This window comes from Callithrix jacchus, chromosome 7 (assembly GCF_049354715.1).
Source record: "Callithrix jacchus isolate 240 chromosome 7, calJac240_pri, whole genome shotgun sequence".
Taxonomy (NCBI): domain Eukaryota; kingdom Metazoa; phylum Chordata; class Mammalia; order Primates; family Cebidae; genus Callithrix; species Callithrix jacchus.
In genome coordinates this window covers 57,706,464-57,724,711 of record NC_133508.1, presented here as the reverse complement: position 1 = coordinate 57,724,711, position 18,248 = coordinate 57,706,464, and the positions used below count along the sequence as shown (strand labels likewise).

At 38.3% G+C, this 18,248-nt stretch overlaps 1 protein-coding gene across 50 annotated transcripts in view; it reads left to right on the top strand.

The window, feature by feature from the left end:
• The window catches only part of EIF4G3 (eukaryotic translation initiation factor 4 gamma 3), a 390,720-nt gene that overhangs the window by 315,946 nt on the left and 56,526 nt on the right, over positions 1–18,248 (top strand). For all 50 annotated transcript variants that reach the window (XM_078330654.1, XM_078330661.1, XM_078330664.1 and 47 more), the window contains 3 exons: positions 1,891–2,088; positions 17,176–17,322; positions 17,737–17,973. In XM_078330654.1, the coding sequence (XP_078186780.1) occupies positions 1,891–2,088; positions 17,176–17,322; positions 17,737–17,973 (582 nt within the window). The remainder of the gene's footprint in view (positions 1–1,890; positions 2,089–17,175; positions 17,323–17,736; positions 17,974–18,248) is intronic.

Here is an 18,248-nt window from a genome sequence, read left to right as displayed (position 1 = left end):
CCATCTTTTTTTTTGAGACAGGGTCTCACTCTGTTGCCCAAGCTGCAGTACAATGGTGCAATCTCAGTTCACTGCAGCCTCCACTTCCCAGGTTCAAGTGATTCTTCTGCCTCAGCCTCCTGATTAGCTGGGATTACAGGCACACATTCCCACATCCAGCTAATTTTTGTATTTTTAGTAGAGATGGGGTTTTGCCATGTTAGCCACTTGAACCCCTGGCCTCAAGTGATCCACCCATCTTGAGCTCCCAGGGTGTTGGGATTACAGGTGTGAGCCACCACACCTGAATTTTTGTTAGTTTTTTAGCTAAATATTTTATAGATTTTGGTGTTGCTATAAATGATACTTTTTTTTTTTTTTTGAGACGGAGTTTTGCTCTTGTTACCCAGGCTGGAGTGCATTGGCGCGATCTTGGCTCACCGCAACCTCCGCCTCCTGGGTTCAGGCAATTCTCCTGCCTCAGCCTCTTGAGTAGCTGGGATTACAGGCATGTGCCACCATACCCAGCTAATTTTTTGTATATATATATATTTTTTTTAGTAGAGATGGGGTTTCACCATGTTGACCAGGATGGTCTCGATCTGTTGTCCTCGTGATCCACCTGCCTCGGCCTCCCAAAATGCTGGGATTACAGGAGTGAGCCACCCACCCCCCTGCCCGATACTTTTAAAATAATTAATTCTGGTTATTTATTTCTAATATTTAGAAATAGTCGATGTTTGCATTTTGACATTGTATCCTACAATTGCTAAACTGATTTATTCTAGTCTTTTTGTAGATTCCTTATGATTGTCTATGTAGACAACTCTCTTTTCTGCATAAAGTTTTATTTCTTCCTTTACAATCTACCTACCTTTTATTGCTTTGTCTTTGCTTTATTGCATTGATTAGGACCTCTAGTATGGCATTGAATGGGAATGGTGAGAAGAAACATTTTTTGCCTTATTCTCAATCTTAGGGACAAAAATCATTTTGCCTTTCACCATTAAGTGGAGTTGTAGATCTCCTTTTACTAGTCTAGGAAGGTCTCTTCTAGTCCTATTTTTTTTAAGAGTTTTTACAACATTATTTTAAAAGACTCCTGCCTAGTATTTCATACCATTATTTATAGTATACCATAATTTAGACAAATTTCTGTTTTTTTTACATTGAAGTTATTTTCTATAAAGGGTTATGATGGAAATTAGTGTAGCTAAAATATTTTTACCTATCTCTAAATATAGATATATTTCTTTCTTTTTTTTTTTTTTAAGAGACGGAGTTTTGCTCTTGTTCCCAGGCTGGAGTACAATGGTGCAATCTTGGCTCACTGCAACGTTTGCCTTCCAGGGTTCAAGTGATTCTCCTGCCTCAGGCTCCTGAGCAGCGGGGATTATAGGCATGCGCCACTAAACCTGGCTAATTTTACTTTTTTTTTTTTTTTTTAAGTAGAGACGGGGTTTCTTTATGTTGGTCAGGCTGGTCTTGAACTCCTGACCTCAGGTGATCCACCTGCCTTGGCCTTCCAAAGTGCTGAGATTACAGGTGTGAGCCACCCCACCCAGCCATAAATACATTTGAAAAAGTATAATTACTGGTTCAAAAATTACATACACAGTTTTAGAGCTTTTGATATGCATTGTCAAATTGCCATTTGAAACATTAACAAATGATGCTCCCACTAGCTAAGTGTGTATATACTTATTCCTAAAATTCTACTCAGTAGTGAAAATAAGGTAGTGTAATTTTTGACTATTTGTTAAAATAGATTATTTTTATGACTAGTCCACAGTTCTTGTTAATAATTTAAGAAGTTGAGCTTAAATATTATCTTAAAAATGAATCGTTATAGAAAGCACTCATATTGTCATGGTTACTTTAATGTTCTTTTCTTTTTTGTGGCCCTTTTAGGAGCTTTTCAGAAAAGTTCGAAGTATCTTAAATAAATTGACACCACAGATGTTCAATCAACTGATGAAGCAAGTGTCAGGACTTACTGTTGATACAGAGGAGCGGCTGAAAGGAGTTATTGACCTGGTCTTTGAGAAGGCTATCGATGAACCCAGTTTCTCTGTGGCTTACGCAAACATGTGTCGATGTCTAGTAACGGTAAGAAGAGAGGAAGGAGTAAAACCAGAAATCTTCAAGAGGTATATTCTCCCCTCACTACACATTCTTCCCAGAGTGTTATTGGGGCAACATAAAGGGGAGAATATATTTTTAGTATTTATTAATATAATATCTTCATTATATGAAGACAGTCTTATTAAAATGTATACTTCTCTCTAGAGGGGATATGAAGTCTGGACTGAAATGGGGATGAGATGGGCCCATTCAATATGAGGAAGATTGAGTAAAGTTTAAGTTAGTAGTGTAAAATTATCATCATGGGGAACAAATTTTCCTTGTGTGTCTCTTAGGGAAAGCAAGCAAATACATACTTTCATATTTAAGTCTGAAATTTAAAAACACATTGATTCTAATCTAATCTCTGTGAAAATGACAGGATAGTTGTTCTGCAGTCAAAAAGTTTTTAAAGCTAATAATTTCATGTCATAGAAACTGTTAAGTTCTGTTTTCATTGTCTGAAGCCATTTAATCTCTACAGCCTGTCAAATCTAGGGCAAGACAGAGAGAGAGAGAGAGAGAGAGAGAGAGAGAGAGAGAGAGAGAGAGAGAGAGAGAGAGAGACGGAAGAGCTTCTGATTAGTGTTCATTGTCCTCTATCCCACAGTCATAAACTGCCATGTATCATCTCTGTTTTCTCTTCCTGTTATTGTTACCAAGGTACTTGTGTCAGAAATGTCTGTCCTTTAACATTTGGATTTTTTCTTAATTATTATAACCATTGTTGTCCTGCCTTGCTGATTAGCAACAAGCTTTGAAAATGCAAAACTCTGTCATTCTACCAATATTTTTGACTACCTATATCAAAGGTAGGTAAGTCTTTTGGGGTTTGGAAAAGTTACATCCTCTGTCTTAAAGGAGCTCAAAATCCATTTTGCAAATAAGCATTTCTAAGAAAAAAATTATTTAAACGGTATTTTGTGATATAGCAGTGTCTTGATGCCTAAATGGTTGGTCAGACCAAAAAGTAAATTGAAAGAAAAAGAAAACACTGTGTTGGTGGGAGAGTCACAAAACTTTTGTAAAGCAAATAGAATTTGAGTTGGACCTGAGATAATGGCAAATATACATTTGGAGAAGAAAGAACATATTCTAGGTAGGCTCAAGTCTGAAGCAGCAAGTGTGGCTTTGGAGTCACAGCTCAAGGTTTAGAATTTAAACTCTAATGATTGCCATTCTAACTGGCATGAGATGGTATCTCAATGTGGTTTTGATTTGCATTTCTCTAATGACCAGTGATGTTGAGCTTTTTAAAATATGTTTGTTGGCTGCATGAATTTCTTCCTTTGAGAAGTGTCTGTTTATATCCTTAGACCACTTTTTGATGGGGTTTTCTTATAAATTTGTTTAAGTTCTTTTCAGATTCTGGTTATTAGCCCTTTGTCAGATGGGTAGAGTGCAAAAATTTTCTCCCATTCTGTAGGTTGCCTTTTCACTCCAATGACAGTTTCTTTTGCTGTGGAGAAGCTCTTTAGTTTAATTAGATCCCATTTGTCTATTTTGGCTTTTGTTGCCATTCCTTTTAGTGTTTTAGTCATGAAGTCTTTGCCCACGCCTATGTCCTGAATGGTATTGCCTAGGTTTTCTAGGGTTTTTATGGTTTTAGATCTTAAGTCTTTAATCCATCTTGAGTTAATTTTTGTGTAAGGTGTAAGGAAGGGATCCAGTTTCAGCTTTCTGCATATGGCTAGCCAGTTTTCTCAGCACCATTTATTAAATAAGGAATCCTTTCTCCATTGCTTGTTCCCAAATGCCCATCAAAAATAGACTGGATAAAGAAAATGTGGCACATATACACCATGGAATACTATGCAGCCATAAAAGGATGAGTTCATGTCCTTTGCCAGGGACACAGATAAGCTGGAAACCATCATTCTTGGCAAACTAACGCAAGAACAGAAAACCAAACACCACATGTTCTCACTCATAAGTGGGAGTTCAACAATGAGAACATGTAGACATAGGGAGGGGAACATCACACAGGAGCCTGTTGGGGGATGGGGGCTAGGGAAGGGATAGCATTAGGAGAAATACCTAATGTAGATGACAGGTTGATGGGGGCAGCAAACCACCTGGCACCTGTATACCTGTATAACAAACCTGCACGTTCTGCACGTGTACCCCAGAACTTAAAGTATAACTAAAAAAAAAAAAACTTTAAAATTAAATTCCACACCAGGCACGGTGGCTCACACCTGTAATCCCAGCACTTTGGGAGGCCGAAGCAGGAGTTAGACCAGCCTGGCCAACATGTCAAAACCTTGTCTCTACTAAAAATACAAAAATTAGCTGGGCGTAGTATGCACCTGTAATCCCAGCTACTTGGGAGCATGAGGAAGGAGAATCACTTGAACTTGGGAGGCAGAGGTTGCAGTGAGCAGAGATTGCACTACTACACTCCAGCCTGGGCGGCAAGAGTGAGACTCCGTCTCAGAACAGAACAGGACAGGACAGGACAGGACAGAAGGACTGAACAGAAGAGAACTGAATTGAATTGAATTAAATTGTTTAATTCCTACTCTGCCACTTCCTAACTTTATGACCTTAGAATAGTTACTGATCTCAGCTGAGAGTGGTGGCTCACTCCTCTAATTCCAGCACTTTGGGAGGCCAAGGCGAGTAGAACACCTAAGGTCAGGAGTTTGAGACTAGCCTGGCTAACATGGTGAAACCCCATTTCTACTAAATATACAAAAAATTTGCCGGGCATGGTGGTGCGCACCCATAATCCAGCTACTCGGAAGGCTAAGGCAAGAGAATTGCTTGAACGGGGGAAGTGGAGGTTATAGTGAGCTGAGATTGCACCATTTCACTCCAGCCTGGGCAGCAAGAACAACACTCTGTCTCTTAAAAAAAAAAAAAAAAAAAAGTATAGCTATTGATCTCTTTAAGCCTCTGTTTTTAATCCATAAAATGAGATTAATACAATTTATAATGATAAAATTAATTAAAAGAAATGAGATTACAAAATTTCTAACTCAGAATTTAGCCTGTAGTAAGCCCTAAATAAATTGAAACTATATTGCTTGAAAACCTTTCAGGTCTAATTTTTGAAGGTTTTAAATGTTGACTGTTGAATGAGGATGATGATTATAAGAAAAATCATCTATTCAGCACCTACTGAGTTGCAATATGGATAGAGGCTTTATATATACATATTATTTTAATAGTTATTCGAACCCTGAATGGTCAGTGTTATTAGCCCCACTTTATTGAACCAAAAACTGAGCTTAAGAAGGAAAAATGATGTAACTAGTAAGTGGCATTGCTAGAATCCAAATCAGGAAATATTTAACTCAATCACTTGCCACAGTGCCTCCTGATGTGCCACAGTTATATGGAAGCAAACTAATTTTCCATTTCTGGGCTCTCATTTTCATTGTGGTAGCTATGACATCCCGTGGTCACTTATTAAAATTAGGACTAGATCCCAGATCCTCTGGATCACACATTAATGCTCTTTCCCAGTTTTGAATTTTATCAGATAGGCAGTTAAGAGGTGTTTAGGTAGTTTAATGGAAGAGTGGTATTGATGAAAATGACCTTTGAAATGATCTGGCATAAAGTACAAATTGGATTGGAATAGGAAGAAAGTGTAGAAAAGCCACCCACTTACGAGACTTTTTTAAACTTTATTGGATTGTTTATTTATTTATTTTGTTTGAGACAAGGTCTTTTGCTCTGTCACTTAGGCTGAAGTCAAGTAGCATGATCATAGCACACCAAAGTTTCAAATTCCTGGGCTCAAGCAGTTCTCCTCCTTGACTATAGGCATACACCACCACCAGTCCTGGCTAATTTTTTTTATTTTTATAGAGATGATGTCTCACTATTTGCCCAGATTGGTCTCAAAACTCCTAGGCTCAAGTGATCCTCCCACCTTAGCCTCTCAAAGTGCAGGGATTACAGGCACAGGAGCCACCATTCCTGGCCTCTTGGATTATTTTAAATTTTAAAATAATAATCTATTAGAACAAGTCAAATGGTATGATTAATATAGTTATTACTCTCTGCTTGTAGCCCCAGCCAGTTAATCTGCCTTGCCTATGAGATAGTCACTGTGAATGGTTTTGATGTAATCATCTACAGTTTTCTTCATATTTATAAGATCATATGAAAATATAAGCGTATGTATAAAGAAGGTATTGTTTTTGGTTTTTTTTTTTTTACTTAATAAATGTTTTGGGCATCCCTCTATGTTGTTAGATAGATTTTACTCATACTTTTATACTAATTGCATAATATTTAATAATATGCATATACTATAACTTATCCAACCATCTCTCCTCTCTCTCTCTCTCTCTCCCCATCCCTCCCTCTCCCTGCACCACTCTTCTCCCCCAGCCACTCCTCTGCCTCTCCTTCTCACTCACTCTCTCTCTCTCTCTCTCTCTCTCTCTCTCTTCTCTCTCTCTCTCTCATATTCATTTATCCTTATGTTCTGGAGCATGCCTTCCTCCCTCCCTTTCTTTTTTCTGTTTCTTCTTGAGACAGGATCTCGCTCTGTTTCCCAGGCTGGAGTGCAGTGGTATGATCACAGCTCACTGCAGCTTCAAACTCCTGGGTTCAAGCAATCCTCCCACATCTGCTTCCCAAGTAGCTGGAACTACAGGCGCATGCTCAGCAAATTTTTGTGTTTTTTTTTTTTTGTAGACCTAAGGTTTTTTGGGGTTTTGGCATGTTGTCCAGGCTGATCTGGAACTCCTGAGCTCAAGTGATCAACCTGCGTCTGCCTCCCAAAGTGTTGGGACCCTGGGCCTGAGCCACCATACCCAGCCTCTTTCTTCCTTTCCTTTATTTTCCTTCCCCTTCCCTTTCTTTTTTGTCTTGCTCTGTCACCCAGGCTAGAGTACAGTGGCAGGATCTGGGCTCACTGCACCATCTGAGCTCACATGATCCTCTCACCTCAGCCTCCTGAGTAGCTGGGACCATAAGCACATACCACCATGTCCAGTTAATCTTTAAATTTTTTTATAGAGACAGAATTGCACTGTGTTGCCCAGACTGGTCTTAAACTCCTGAACTCAAGCAGTCCTCCTGCCTCCTTCCCAAAGTGCTGGGAATACAGGTGTGAGCTACTGCACCTGACTTTTATTCCTTTAGCATATGTTTTTAACCTTTTAAACTTTTTTATTGAAATATGACTAATATATATGCTTTCTGTGGGGAAATTCCTCATTTGTTGCATTTGCCAAATTTAATGATGTAAATGCTCTTTTCAGGACTATTTGTATGACTAGACACAAAATTCCTGTTAAACAGTTGTCAGTCATAAACCAGTTTGAACCAGCTTCAGCTCACCAATGCAACATGCTTACAGGAAAGTGCACAAATCATTAGCATACAACTCATTGTATATCAGTAAAGTGAACACACCTTAGACCCTTTTTAGCACTGTTTGCTCTTATTTAAAGATAACTAGGGCCAGGTGCAGTGGCTCCTGCCTGTAATGTCAACACTTCAGGAAGCTGAGGTGGGAGGATCACTTGAGCCCAGGAGTTTGAGGCCATACGGGGCAACATAATGAGACTCTGTCTCTACAAATTAAAAATTAAAAAATTAGCCGGGCATGGTGGCATGTGTCTGTAGTCCCAGCTACTAGGGAGGCTCAGGTGGGAGGATCCCTTGAGAACAGGAGGTTGAGGCTGCAGTGAACCATGATAGTACCATGGTACTTATTCCAGCCTGGTGACAGAGTGAGACCCAGTCTCAGGTAAAGCAAAAAAGGTAACCACTGTCCTGACTTTTAACACCATAGTTGATTGTTTTTGAGGGATTAAGAAACTGAAATAAAATGGTAACAGTGAGCATAGAATCATAGGATCCTACTATAGACATCAAACATCATAGGATTATTAAATATCTAAATATAAAAAGCTAACCTTTTTAAGAAGATCAAGGAGACTATACAAAAATAAAACTACAACAAGGATAATCTGTTTGAAGTGCATTAATGACAGAATATTAGAATCCAGAATTAAGGAGGAAAAAGAAGCAAATCAGTAAGGGGGGGAAAAAACCAGTCCAATAAAAATATGTGTAGTTCCATTGGTCGATAAACTTTAGAAAAGATAATCAATGACGGCACTTCTCAAAAGAAGACATTTACATGGCCAACAAACATGAAAAAAAGCTCAGCATCACTGATCATCAGAGAAATGCAAACCAAGACCACAGTGCGATACCATCTCACACCAGTCAGAATGGCGATTATTAAAGTCAGGTAACAGTAGACACTAGCAAGACTGTGGAGAAAAAGGAACACTTTTACACTGTTGGTGGGAATGTAAATTAGTTCAACAGTATGATGATTCCTCGAGGATCTAGAACCAGAAATACCATTTGACCCAGCAGTCCCATTACTAGGTATATACACAAAGGAATATATGTCATTCTGCTATAAAGACACATGCACATGTGTGTTTATTGCAGCACTATTTACAGTAACAAAGACATGGAATCAACCCTAATGTCCATCAGTGATAGAGTGGATAAAGAAAAATGCATGTATATACCATTGAATACTGTGCAGCCATGAAAAGGAATGAGGTCATGTGCTTTTCAGGGACATGGATGAAGCTGGAAGCTATTATCTCAGCAAACTGATACAGGAACAGAAAAACAAACCCCACATCTTCTCACTCATAAGTGGAAGTTGTGGAGAACACATGGAGAACACATGGACACAAAGGGGAAAAACAGACACCAGGGCCTGTTGGGAGGTAGGGGTAGAGGGGAGGGAACTTAGAGGACAGGTCAATAGGTGCAGCAAACCACCATGGCACATGGATACCTGTGTAACAAACCTGCATGTCCTGCGCGTGTATTCTGTTTTTGGGTGTTTTTTTAAGGAAAAAAAGATATTCCATCTTATTCATTATCATGGAGGTAATAAACTAAGAAAAGATAAACCATAGTTCTGTAAAATTTATTCTTACTAGATTGAAAAAAACAAACATTTTTAAATGTTTGCAAAGATGAATACAACCATTTAGAGGGGAATTAGGCAATAATGCCGAAGGTGTTCATATACTATTCAGTAATTTACCAGATATTTACAAATATGTAAAGCAACAAGAACTCTTGCATACTGCTAATGGTAATGTGAATTGCAACAGCCACTTTGGAAATTGTTTAGCATGATATACTAAAGCTGAATTGAAATGCTAGTTATGGCAGAAACCAATAAACATACATATCTTACATGCTAGCAAATATATACAAAAATGTTGTGGCATTTTTGATACAGGAAAAAACAAAGTGCCCGTTAGTAGAAGAATGGATAAATTGTAGTGTGTTTCTACAAGGACAGTGAACCTGAAGTACAACTACAGGCACATGGATAAATCTCACGATAATAAGTTTGAGTAAAAGAAGGCAGACCCAGAAAGATACTATGTGATTTGTTTATTTAATGTTCAAAAATGAAACAAAACTAACTTTGGTGTTTGGGGATACATGTCTATAGTATTAGGGGTTGCATGTTTTCTTTGTAAACAAGTCTAGGACTTATACAAAAGCCTCCTAGACTTGTATACAAGTTTTAGACATCCTTCCTAAGCACATTCACAGCCCCCTCTCTGTATACTATTATAGAGTCTAGGAGGCTTTTGTATAATAGCTCTGGAGACAGAGAGGGGGTTGTGAAAGTGTTTTGGAAGGAAATTTAAGAAGAGCTTCTCAGAAGCTTTCAGTGTTCTGTGTCTTGGAACCACTATAGGCTTTAAACCACTATAGGCTTTTAAGCTTTACTATAATATTTGGTTTCTTAAAGCTGAAAAAGTGGCCAGCTGTGGTGGTTCATGCCTGTAATTCCAGTTTGGGAGGCTGAGGTGGGAGGATCACTTGAGCCTAGGAGTTGGAGACAAGTGTGGGCAACATAGTGAGACCCCATCTCTACAAAAAAAATAGAAAAAATTAGGCAGGTGTGTTGGCACATACCTGTAGTCCCTGCTACTTGGGAGGCTGAGGTGGAAGGATCACTCGAGCCCAGGAGGTTGAGGCTACAGTGAGCCATGATTGGGCCACTGCACTCCAGTCTGGGTTACCAGAATGAGACCCTATCTCAAAAAAAGAAAAGAAAAAAAAGAGTGAGAAAGCTGGGTGTGGTGTCATATACCTGTAGTCCCAGCTACTCTAGAGGCTGAGGCAAGAGAGGATCAGTTGAGCCCAGGAGTTCAAGGGTACAGTTAGCTATGATGGCACTGTTGCACTCCAGTCTGAGCAAGACCTCGTCTCTAATATATGTATATATACACACACACTGATTTTTTTTTAAGTAAAAGATCTAAAACAAATACAGCAAAATGTTAAGATTTGACACATTTGGGCAATGGGTATATTAGTGTGTGCTATATTACTTTGCACTGTTAGAAAAGAAATGAATTAGCTGGGTATGGTGGTGCATATCTGTAATCTCAGCTACTTTGGAGGCTAAGGCATGAGAATCACTTGAACCCAGGAGGTGGAGGTTGTGGTAAGCCAAGATTCCACTGCTGCACGCCAGGCTGGATGACAGAGCAAGACCCTGTCTCAAGAAAAAAAAAAAAAAAAATGAAGTCTAGCCAATTGCTTTTTCAAGATGACATGTCCATGGACCAGTGTTGCCCAAAAGTGAAATGCCCAAAATTGAGCTATTAGTATATGTTTCAACAATGCTGGCATAAGCAGATTTTTTTTCTTCAAGCCTCTGTTTACTTTGCTAATGTTTCTTGTGAAATCAGACAGGAAGGATCTACTGTATATAATATTTTCCAAACCTCTAGACCATAGGCATTTAAAAAAATTTCCTTAAGGTAATTATTAGCTTGAAAAATGATAACTCCCAACAGACTTAAAGAAATTGAAGAGAGTGAATAAAAAATTAAACTAGTATCTGGGAGACTGGTCTCAACCAGGGACATTCCCTCCCACCCCCACTTCAGGACATTTGGCAGTCCTTCTCAGTTATTGGCATGGCATCTTGGTGAGTATAGGATGAGGATGCTGCTCAGCTTACTACAGTGCCCACAGGAGAGCCCTGCACAAGAAATGAGTATCCTATTCCAAATGTCAGTAGTGTTGAGGTTTAAAAACCCTCCTAGATTGTTGAGATTGTAAGATTGTAAGATTTAGGAGAATATGTATTCTCATTGTTTAGAGCAGTTGTTAAGCCATTTTTCTCTTTCCATGTTGCTCACACTGATTACATACCTCCATTTAAAACCTCTTTTGTTACTTTGAAGTGATTAGGTGAATCCAAGAGTACAAAATTATTTTGTTTGTTAGTTTTTTCATAAAGTCTTTTTATTTTTGAGACAGAGTCTCACTCTGTCGCCAGGCTGGAGTGTGGTGGCTTGATCTTGGCTCACTGCAACCTCTGCCTCCCAGGTTCAAACCATGCTCCTGCCTCATCCTCCCGAGTAGCTGGGACTACAGGCATGCACCACCATACCCAGCTAATTTTTGTGTTTTTCAGAGTAGAGATGGGGTTTTTTGCCATCTTGGCTGCGATGGTCTCAATCTCTTGACCTCGTGATTTGCCCGCCTCAGCCTCCCAAAGTGCTGGGATTACAGGTGTAAACCACTGGCACCTGGCCTTTTCATGAAGTCTTAAAGGGTAGACCTTTAAGAAGGATTCCTTTAGAAATTAATGGATTCAGCTTTCCCTCATTGGTCTGTAATACCGTATACATGCAAATACACACACATATGTACATATCCATCCCTATATGCAGCTGCCTGTGTCCACCAAGGTTTACTAAGGCATATCATACAAAGCATAAGGGAATCATAAGAGATAGTCAACTCTGATTCTGGAGTATTTGCTGCTTCCACTGCTAGGTCAACTAGAACTGACTGAAGAGGACTATGAGACTCCCTTCATGAATAATAACGCATTTGACTAGAATTTAGCACTTCTTTTAGGAGGAGGACATCTGAATTAAGTGGCAGATGGAGAAGAGTGGGCAAGAGAAATGTTGTCCTGTATCTAAGTCTGTACTTAAGTACAATTTGAAGTTGGATTATTGAAACTTTAAATTGCTGTGCTTTTATATTAATTATAATTGAAATGAGAATCCTCATCTCAGAACCCCAATGGAATATAAACTTCAAGAGTATAGCAACTTTTTCTATGTTGCTCACTGCTGAATTCCCAGTGCCTAGAATGATTCTTGGCAGGTAATAGTTGTGAGTGAGAAGGTAAATGCCTCAATGAAAGGATAACCAACTTGAAAGAGTTTATTTTATGCCCTGAGATTATAGTTTTGTTACTTTTTATCTGTGCTGTGGGAGACAGGCATACTTCAGCTACAAAGAATGGCACTAAAGGCAGATTTTTAAACATTCTATGTACTGTTAGCCAGATATAGAGCTTGTAGTGTTGCCACTCTAAGTGTTTAAAAGCAAAACATGACAGGAGTAAGAACAGGAAGAGACACCGAGAGAACAAGAGAGGGAGTTAAATCTCATAAAAAATAAAGCCTGGAATTGCAAACATGACAAGTCAGCCTTGGACAACAGCAAGTGGCTGGAGTCAACTGGTGGAGGAGAAGGGATGTGTGTCCTGATGGAAGATTTTATGATGTGTTGAAGAAAAAAATGATCAGAGATGACTTATACTTTCATAACTGACCACCTCCTTTTGAATCTTGTGCATATCCTTCAACACTATACCTCTTCAAGTACGTCTAACAGAGATGCATTTTGATAGATGTGTTCATAGTATGCAGAGTATTATGTACAGTTTTGGCAGGTTAAATTACCTAAGGTCATGACATAACCACTGATAGAGAATAGTATGTCACCATGGACCTGAGAGTTATTGCTTTATTAAACAATTTTTAAAAATTGCTATATTGCTATTTACTTCACATTTAAGAGCAAACTGTCCTTGGCCAGGAGTAGCGGCACATGTGTATAATCCCAGCTACTCAGGAAACAGGTGGGAGGATTACTTGAGCCCCAGAGTTTGAGACCACTCTTGGCAACATAGAGATAGACTGTCTTCCCCCCTCCAAAAAATTTTTTTTTAATAGTAAACTATTCTCCAGAAATCAGAGTTTTAGAGTGAATGCAGGGGTGCCACTTGCTTACATCACAGTATTTATTACAAATACTTTACTTCAGTCTAGCACACGATTTGGGGGCAAAAATTACTTCTGGACCATGGGTTACCATTCACAGCTTTATGTTCTGGGACAGCACTGAAAATCCTGAACATGCCAAGCCAAGACCAGGACTTACCATTCTATTTTCATTTCTATTTGATTACCATGATTACCACACTGCTGACGGCCCTTGATGATTCTCTAGAATTTGATCCTTTTGGGGATAAGAATGTCCACCCTCAATACTAACAAATATGTCAGCAGTATAGGACCTGTTCCTTGAAGAAAATTGCTGCCTGATGCCAACAGCGTTTCATATCTAAGATTGCTGAGTGACCTGTATGTGGATGGGTCTCATTACACTAATGACACATTGTTAGTTTACTACTGTGTAAAAATAAACAGGTAGGTGCTTTCTAGTGAATTCAGCTTACCAAGCAGCCTTACTAAAACGTTCTTACTGACTCCCTTGCTCCCTGAAAAAAACAAACCACTCCCAAACAACCCATTTAAAACATACATCTTAGTACTGATCATGGACTGTTAAGTGAAAATTGTAGTTGTCTAAATAGATCCTCTTTTCACGGTCACACATTACCATTCATTCTTGCTATTATCCATGATCACATTTGCACACATCTGCCTTGTCCACTGTTGTGTCTCTGAAAAATCATACTTTGAAGCCCTGACGCTCATTATAATTGTATTAGGAGATAGGAGGTTTGGAGGGTAACTAGGTTTAGTTGAGATCATCAGAATGGAGCCCAGACAATGGTATTAGTGCCCTTAGAAGAGAAAACACCTGAGCTGCTTCTCTCCATGCCATGTAAAGATACAGCGAGAAGCCAGCCATTTACAAGCCAGTAAGAGGGTCCTCACCAAGAACTTAAAGCTGCCAGTACCTTAATTTTGAACTTCTCAGCTTTCAGAACTATGAGAGAAAAACTTCCATTGTTTAAGCCACCCAGTCTATGGTATTTTGTTATAGCAACCCAAGCAGATTAAGACATCTACTCTTCTTGTTCTATTCCAGCTAACCAATCTCAGTAGATCTCCTGACCAGCCAGTGTCCAGCAGACAACAAATGCTCACTTACAGCTCTATCAAATTTACCATCTCCTAAGGACAAAAAAAAAAAAAAAAAAAAATCACCATGCATCACTATTCTCAGAGGATATCTTCTCACTGGCCCCTTTCCATATTTCCACAGCCCTGTCGACCATCCCCAGAGGGTGTTAAGATCATGTTCCAAAATGGGTCTTCAAGGAGCTGTATAGCTAGGTATTCATTCATTCAGAGATACGTTTTTGTAAATCTGTAGTCATTCTTCTAATTATTCAGTTTTAATACTTCCATGTGGATATATCTAAAAAGTTTATACATGATTTTACATTTCTTTATGCTCCGATTCATGTGAGATATCTCTTGACTGTCATTCTGGGATAGCAGACTTTTGTTTCTCTTGCATTTTGTGATTTTTCTCTATTGCTTAGTGAGCTAACTTTGCTTTTTTCTTTCTTTGATAGCTATACAATATATACAATATAATAACTTTGATAGTTATTACAATATAGGCAACTCTTAATGTTTAATCATAGGCATGTGAAGTGGAACTTCAAGTGTTTAAACATGGCCATACTAGTTGTTTATTGGGCCCTTACTGTGTGTCAGCCACAATTTGCTTTTTCTAGAGACCTCATTTGATCCTCCCAATAACACCTCCTAAGGAATAGGTGTTATTCCCATTTTTGAAATAGAGGTTTGGTGAAACTAAGTAACTTAGCCAAAGTCACATGGCAGAGCTGGTGTTGTTACTATGTCCAGAGCTCCCTTTTCAACAGCTATTTTATCATGTTTCTTAATCTACAGTCATTTTGAAATATCTCATTCTGCAGGTACAGGGACGGAGGTTCAACAAGGTAACTTGCCCAAATCACATAGTAGATTAATTAAAGAGCTGGGATTCAGTTTCTAATTTTGTAACTCAGATTCCAGCAATCTTTCTATTTTAGTTACAGCTTACTTGATCTATGGCTTATTAAAGTGTTTCCATGCTGAATGCTCAAGCTGCCCTCTCAGTTGGACATAGAGGCTGTGCCTCCCTTGTTTTAGGTGATGAAACTGAAACTTGGATTAAAAGAATTGCCTTTGTTTATATAGCAAGTAAGCAAATCTTTTGATCCTTAACCCAGTTCTTCTCACCATATGGCAGTGGCTTAGATTTTCATATTGTGTGTTATCCTCATCTCTCCCATTTTCTATGCAGTAAATCTGTAGAGAAGGAAACATTTCTTTAGAGATGATAGATTGTGGGCTGGGCTATTATTTTCTTGTCAGTCAGTTACTTAATATACATGATGGAGGTAAACATACCAAGATGCTGGCTAGGATTTTTGGCTGCTTTAACTTATGTTCCTATAAAGCAGCAAATTGGATATAACTGTTGATTTTTAGAACTTTTATTCTAAAACCTAATGTCATGTTGGTGCTCTATTGTATGCCAGCATGCTTTTGAATATATTTCTTTGTTCTCTTTTGTATTTCTTAGCCCATTATTGTGTATTCTGGGTCTTATATAAGAGAAGGTAGAATCAACTTTTGGCTTTTGCTTTGGAAAGCTTCTGCTTTCATATAGCATTTCTTTTCTTGAAGGCCGATAAACTCCTGAGCCCTCTTGTGTGACTTTAGAGTAGGCCTGACTATGAAATGATCTATAATTGCTTGCACTTATGTAGCTTGAATTTGGTGTTAAGGATACAGTAGCTTTTTCTATGGTTGTCAAAAAAATTGTTTGAAGATGTTTCCCTCTTCCTAAGATAACGTTTCCTGCTGAAAAGAAATATGCAGTGTCACACATGGTTGATTATAATTGGACTTGTTAAATGATCTTTCATACATCATAGGGAATACATGGGAGAGTGTGCCATCAGTTCTAGTACAAATATTCTATAGCATCATCATCCTCAGTTCTTAGGAAGTTTCTCTAGTCATCCAGCCTTGATCAGTAGCTGACCAAGTTCATTCTGGTTAATAACATTATTTTGTGAGTATGAATGCAGTGTACCCTATTTTTACAAAGATCTTCCATTATACCTAGGGCAAAGACCATGCATACATTTCAGAACTTTGGGAGACACTTTGTGATCCCAGAAAAACGGTTTTGCCATATTATGAAATAGCTCTTCAAAATAGTGCTCTGAAGGATGTCGTCTGTAAATTAAAATATTTTAGTAGATTCCCTGCTGCAGTGTTCTGTCTTTATATTCTAAATATATTCCTAAGAATGTCTCTGTATTTAGTTACAAGTAACCTTGAGCTATTGCAACTATTAGAAAACAATTATTATTTGATTTGGATGGAAACCTTGTAAGGATCTTGCTTCCAAACTTTTGGACAACTAGTATATTCTCGTGGCACATAAGCAATAAACAGTAAATATACTATATTTATAGTCAAGGTAAGTACTAACATTATGACATTCACCAATGAAAAGATATCTCAAAAATCCTACAATATTCCGACTTCTGCTTTTTTCTAGAATAAGGATTTCACCTACAACAGTTTTGATATAACCAGAAAATTCTCCCCTATCTTATATCATCTCTATGTGTCCTATTAAACCAAAATACTTATTACAGTGGTACTAAATAAAAAGAAGTAATAACTCTACAGAGTTTTTTTTTTAAAGGTCTAGGTAAGTTCAGGGTTATAGTTTCAATAATATGACAAGGATTTCCATGTCAGCTAGAGGCATGGCTAAAAAAGAGTGTATTTATATAAGAGGAATATGTGTCTTTTCTAAATAAAATTTAAGACATATTACTGTTGAATCATGAAATGCCTGAAGCTGTATTCTTTGCCTCTTATAGAATGCTTACCTATGGTTCAGTCAGCATTATTTCATACAATAAAGAAAATTGATATTTTTAATGTCTTTAAGTAATCTTGTTCCTTTTTTTATTTTCCTGTCTGGATGTAGCTGAAAGTACCCATGGCAGACAAGCCTGGTAACACAGTGAATTTCCGGAAGCTGCTACTGAACCGTTGCCAGAAGGAGTTTGAAAAAGATAAAGCAGATGATGATGTCTTTGAGAAGAAGCAGAAAGAACTTGAGGCTGCCAGTGCTGTAAGTATTTTCATAAAAAGACAATGCTTGGGCACTGAGCACTGTGAAATAGAATTTTCATGAAGCTGGATATAGCATCTCCCTCCTGCCTTAAGAGGGACATACAGCCTTTTTTTCATGTAAAAACAACATATTAATGGTTAGGGGAATGCTTTCTTCCTTTTAGTGCCTAATGAAGGGGGAAGCTCAATTCTCCATGCCAGCGATTCTGTCTAACACGGAGTCAAGTCACTGAGTTCCAAAAATCTAAAATGGATGGGTATAGTTTAGTTTTTTGAGGAGTAGATTCATACTTGCTATCAGATTCTCAGATGGTATTTGACCCCTAGAAAGGGTAAAGACCATGAATCTCAGTGTTTATTGTGCAGTACAACTTTCATCATCAAGATGCTATTAATCTTCCTTATACAACAGCCAGAGGAGAGGACAAGGCTTCATGATGAACTGGAAGAAGCCAAGGACAAAGCTCGGCGGAGATCCATTGGCAACATCAAGTTTATTGGAGAACTCTTTAAACTCAAAATGCTGACTGAAGCCATCATGCACGACTGTGTGGTGAAGCTGCTAAAGAACCATGATGAGGAATCCCTGGAGTGCCTGTGTCGTCTTCTCACCACCATTGGCAAAGACTTGGACTTTGAAAAAGCAAAGGTAAAACTCCAAAAACCGAGAAAGCTTCACGAAGGCTCCTTGTCAGTTGCAAAAGAACTTAGACTGTCAACAAAGTAGTTCTATCTTGTCCCAAAGGCCTAGGCTGTTCATTTTTCTTCTTTTGCTCATCTCATTGTCAGTGTTCAACCATTGTACTCCTTACATTTCCATTAAAGTCAAGGTGAGGAATGTCCCAAATTATGTAAAAGCCACTTTGTAGATTCTTCAGATTATTTGTCCTATATTCTTTTTTCTTCTTCTGTAATCATTTTGCA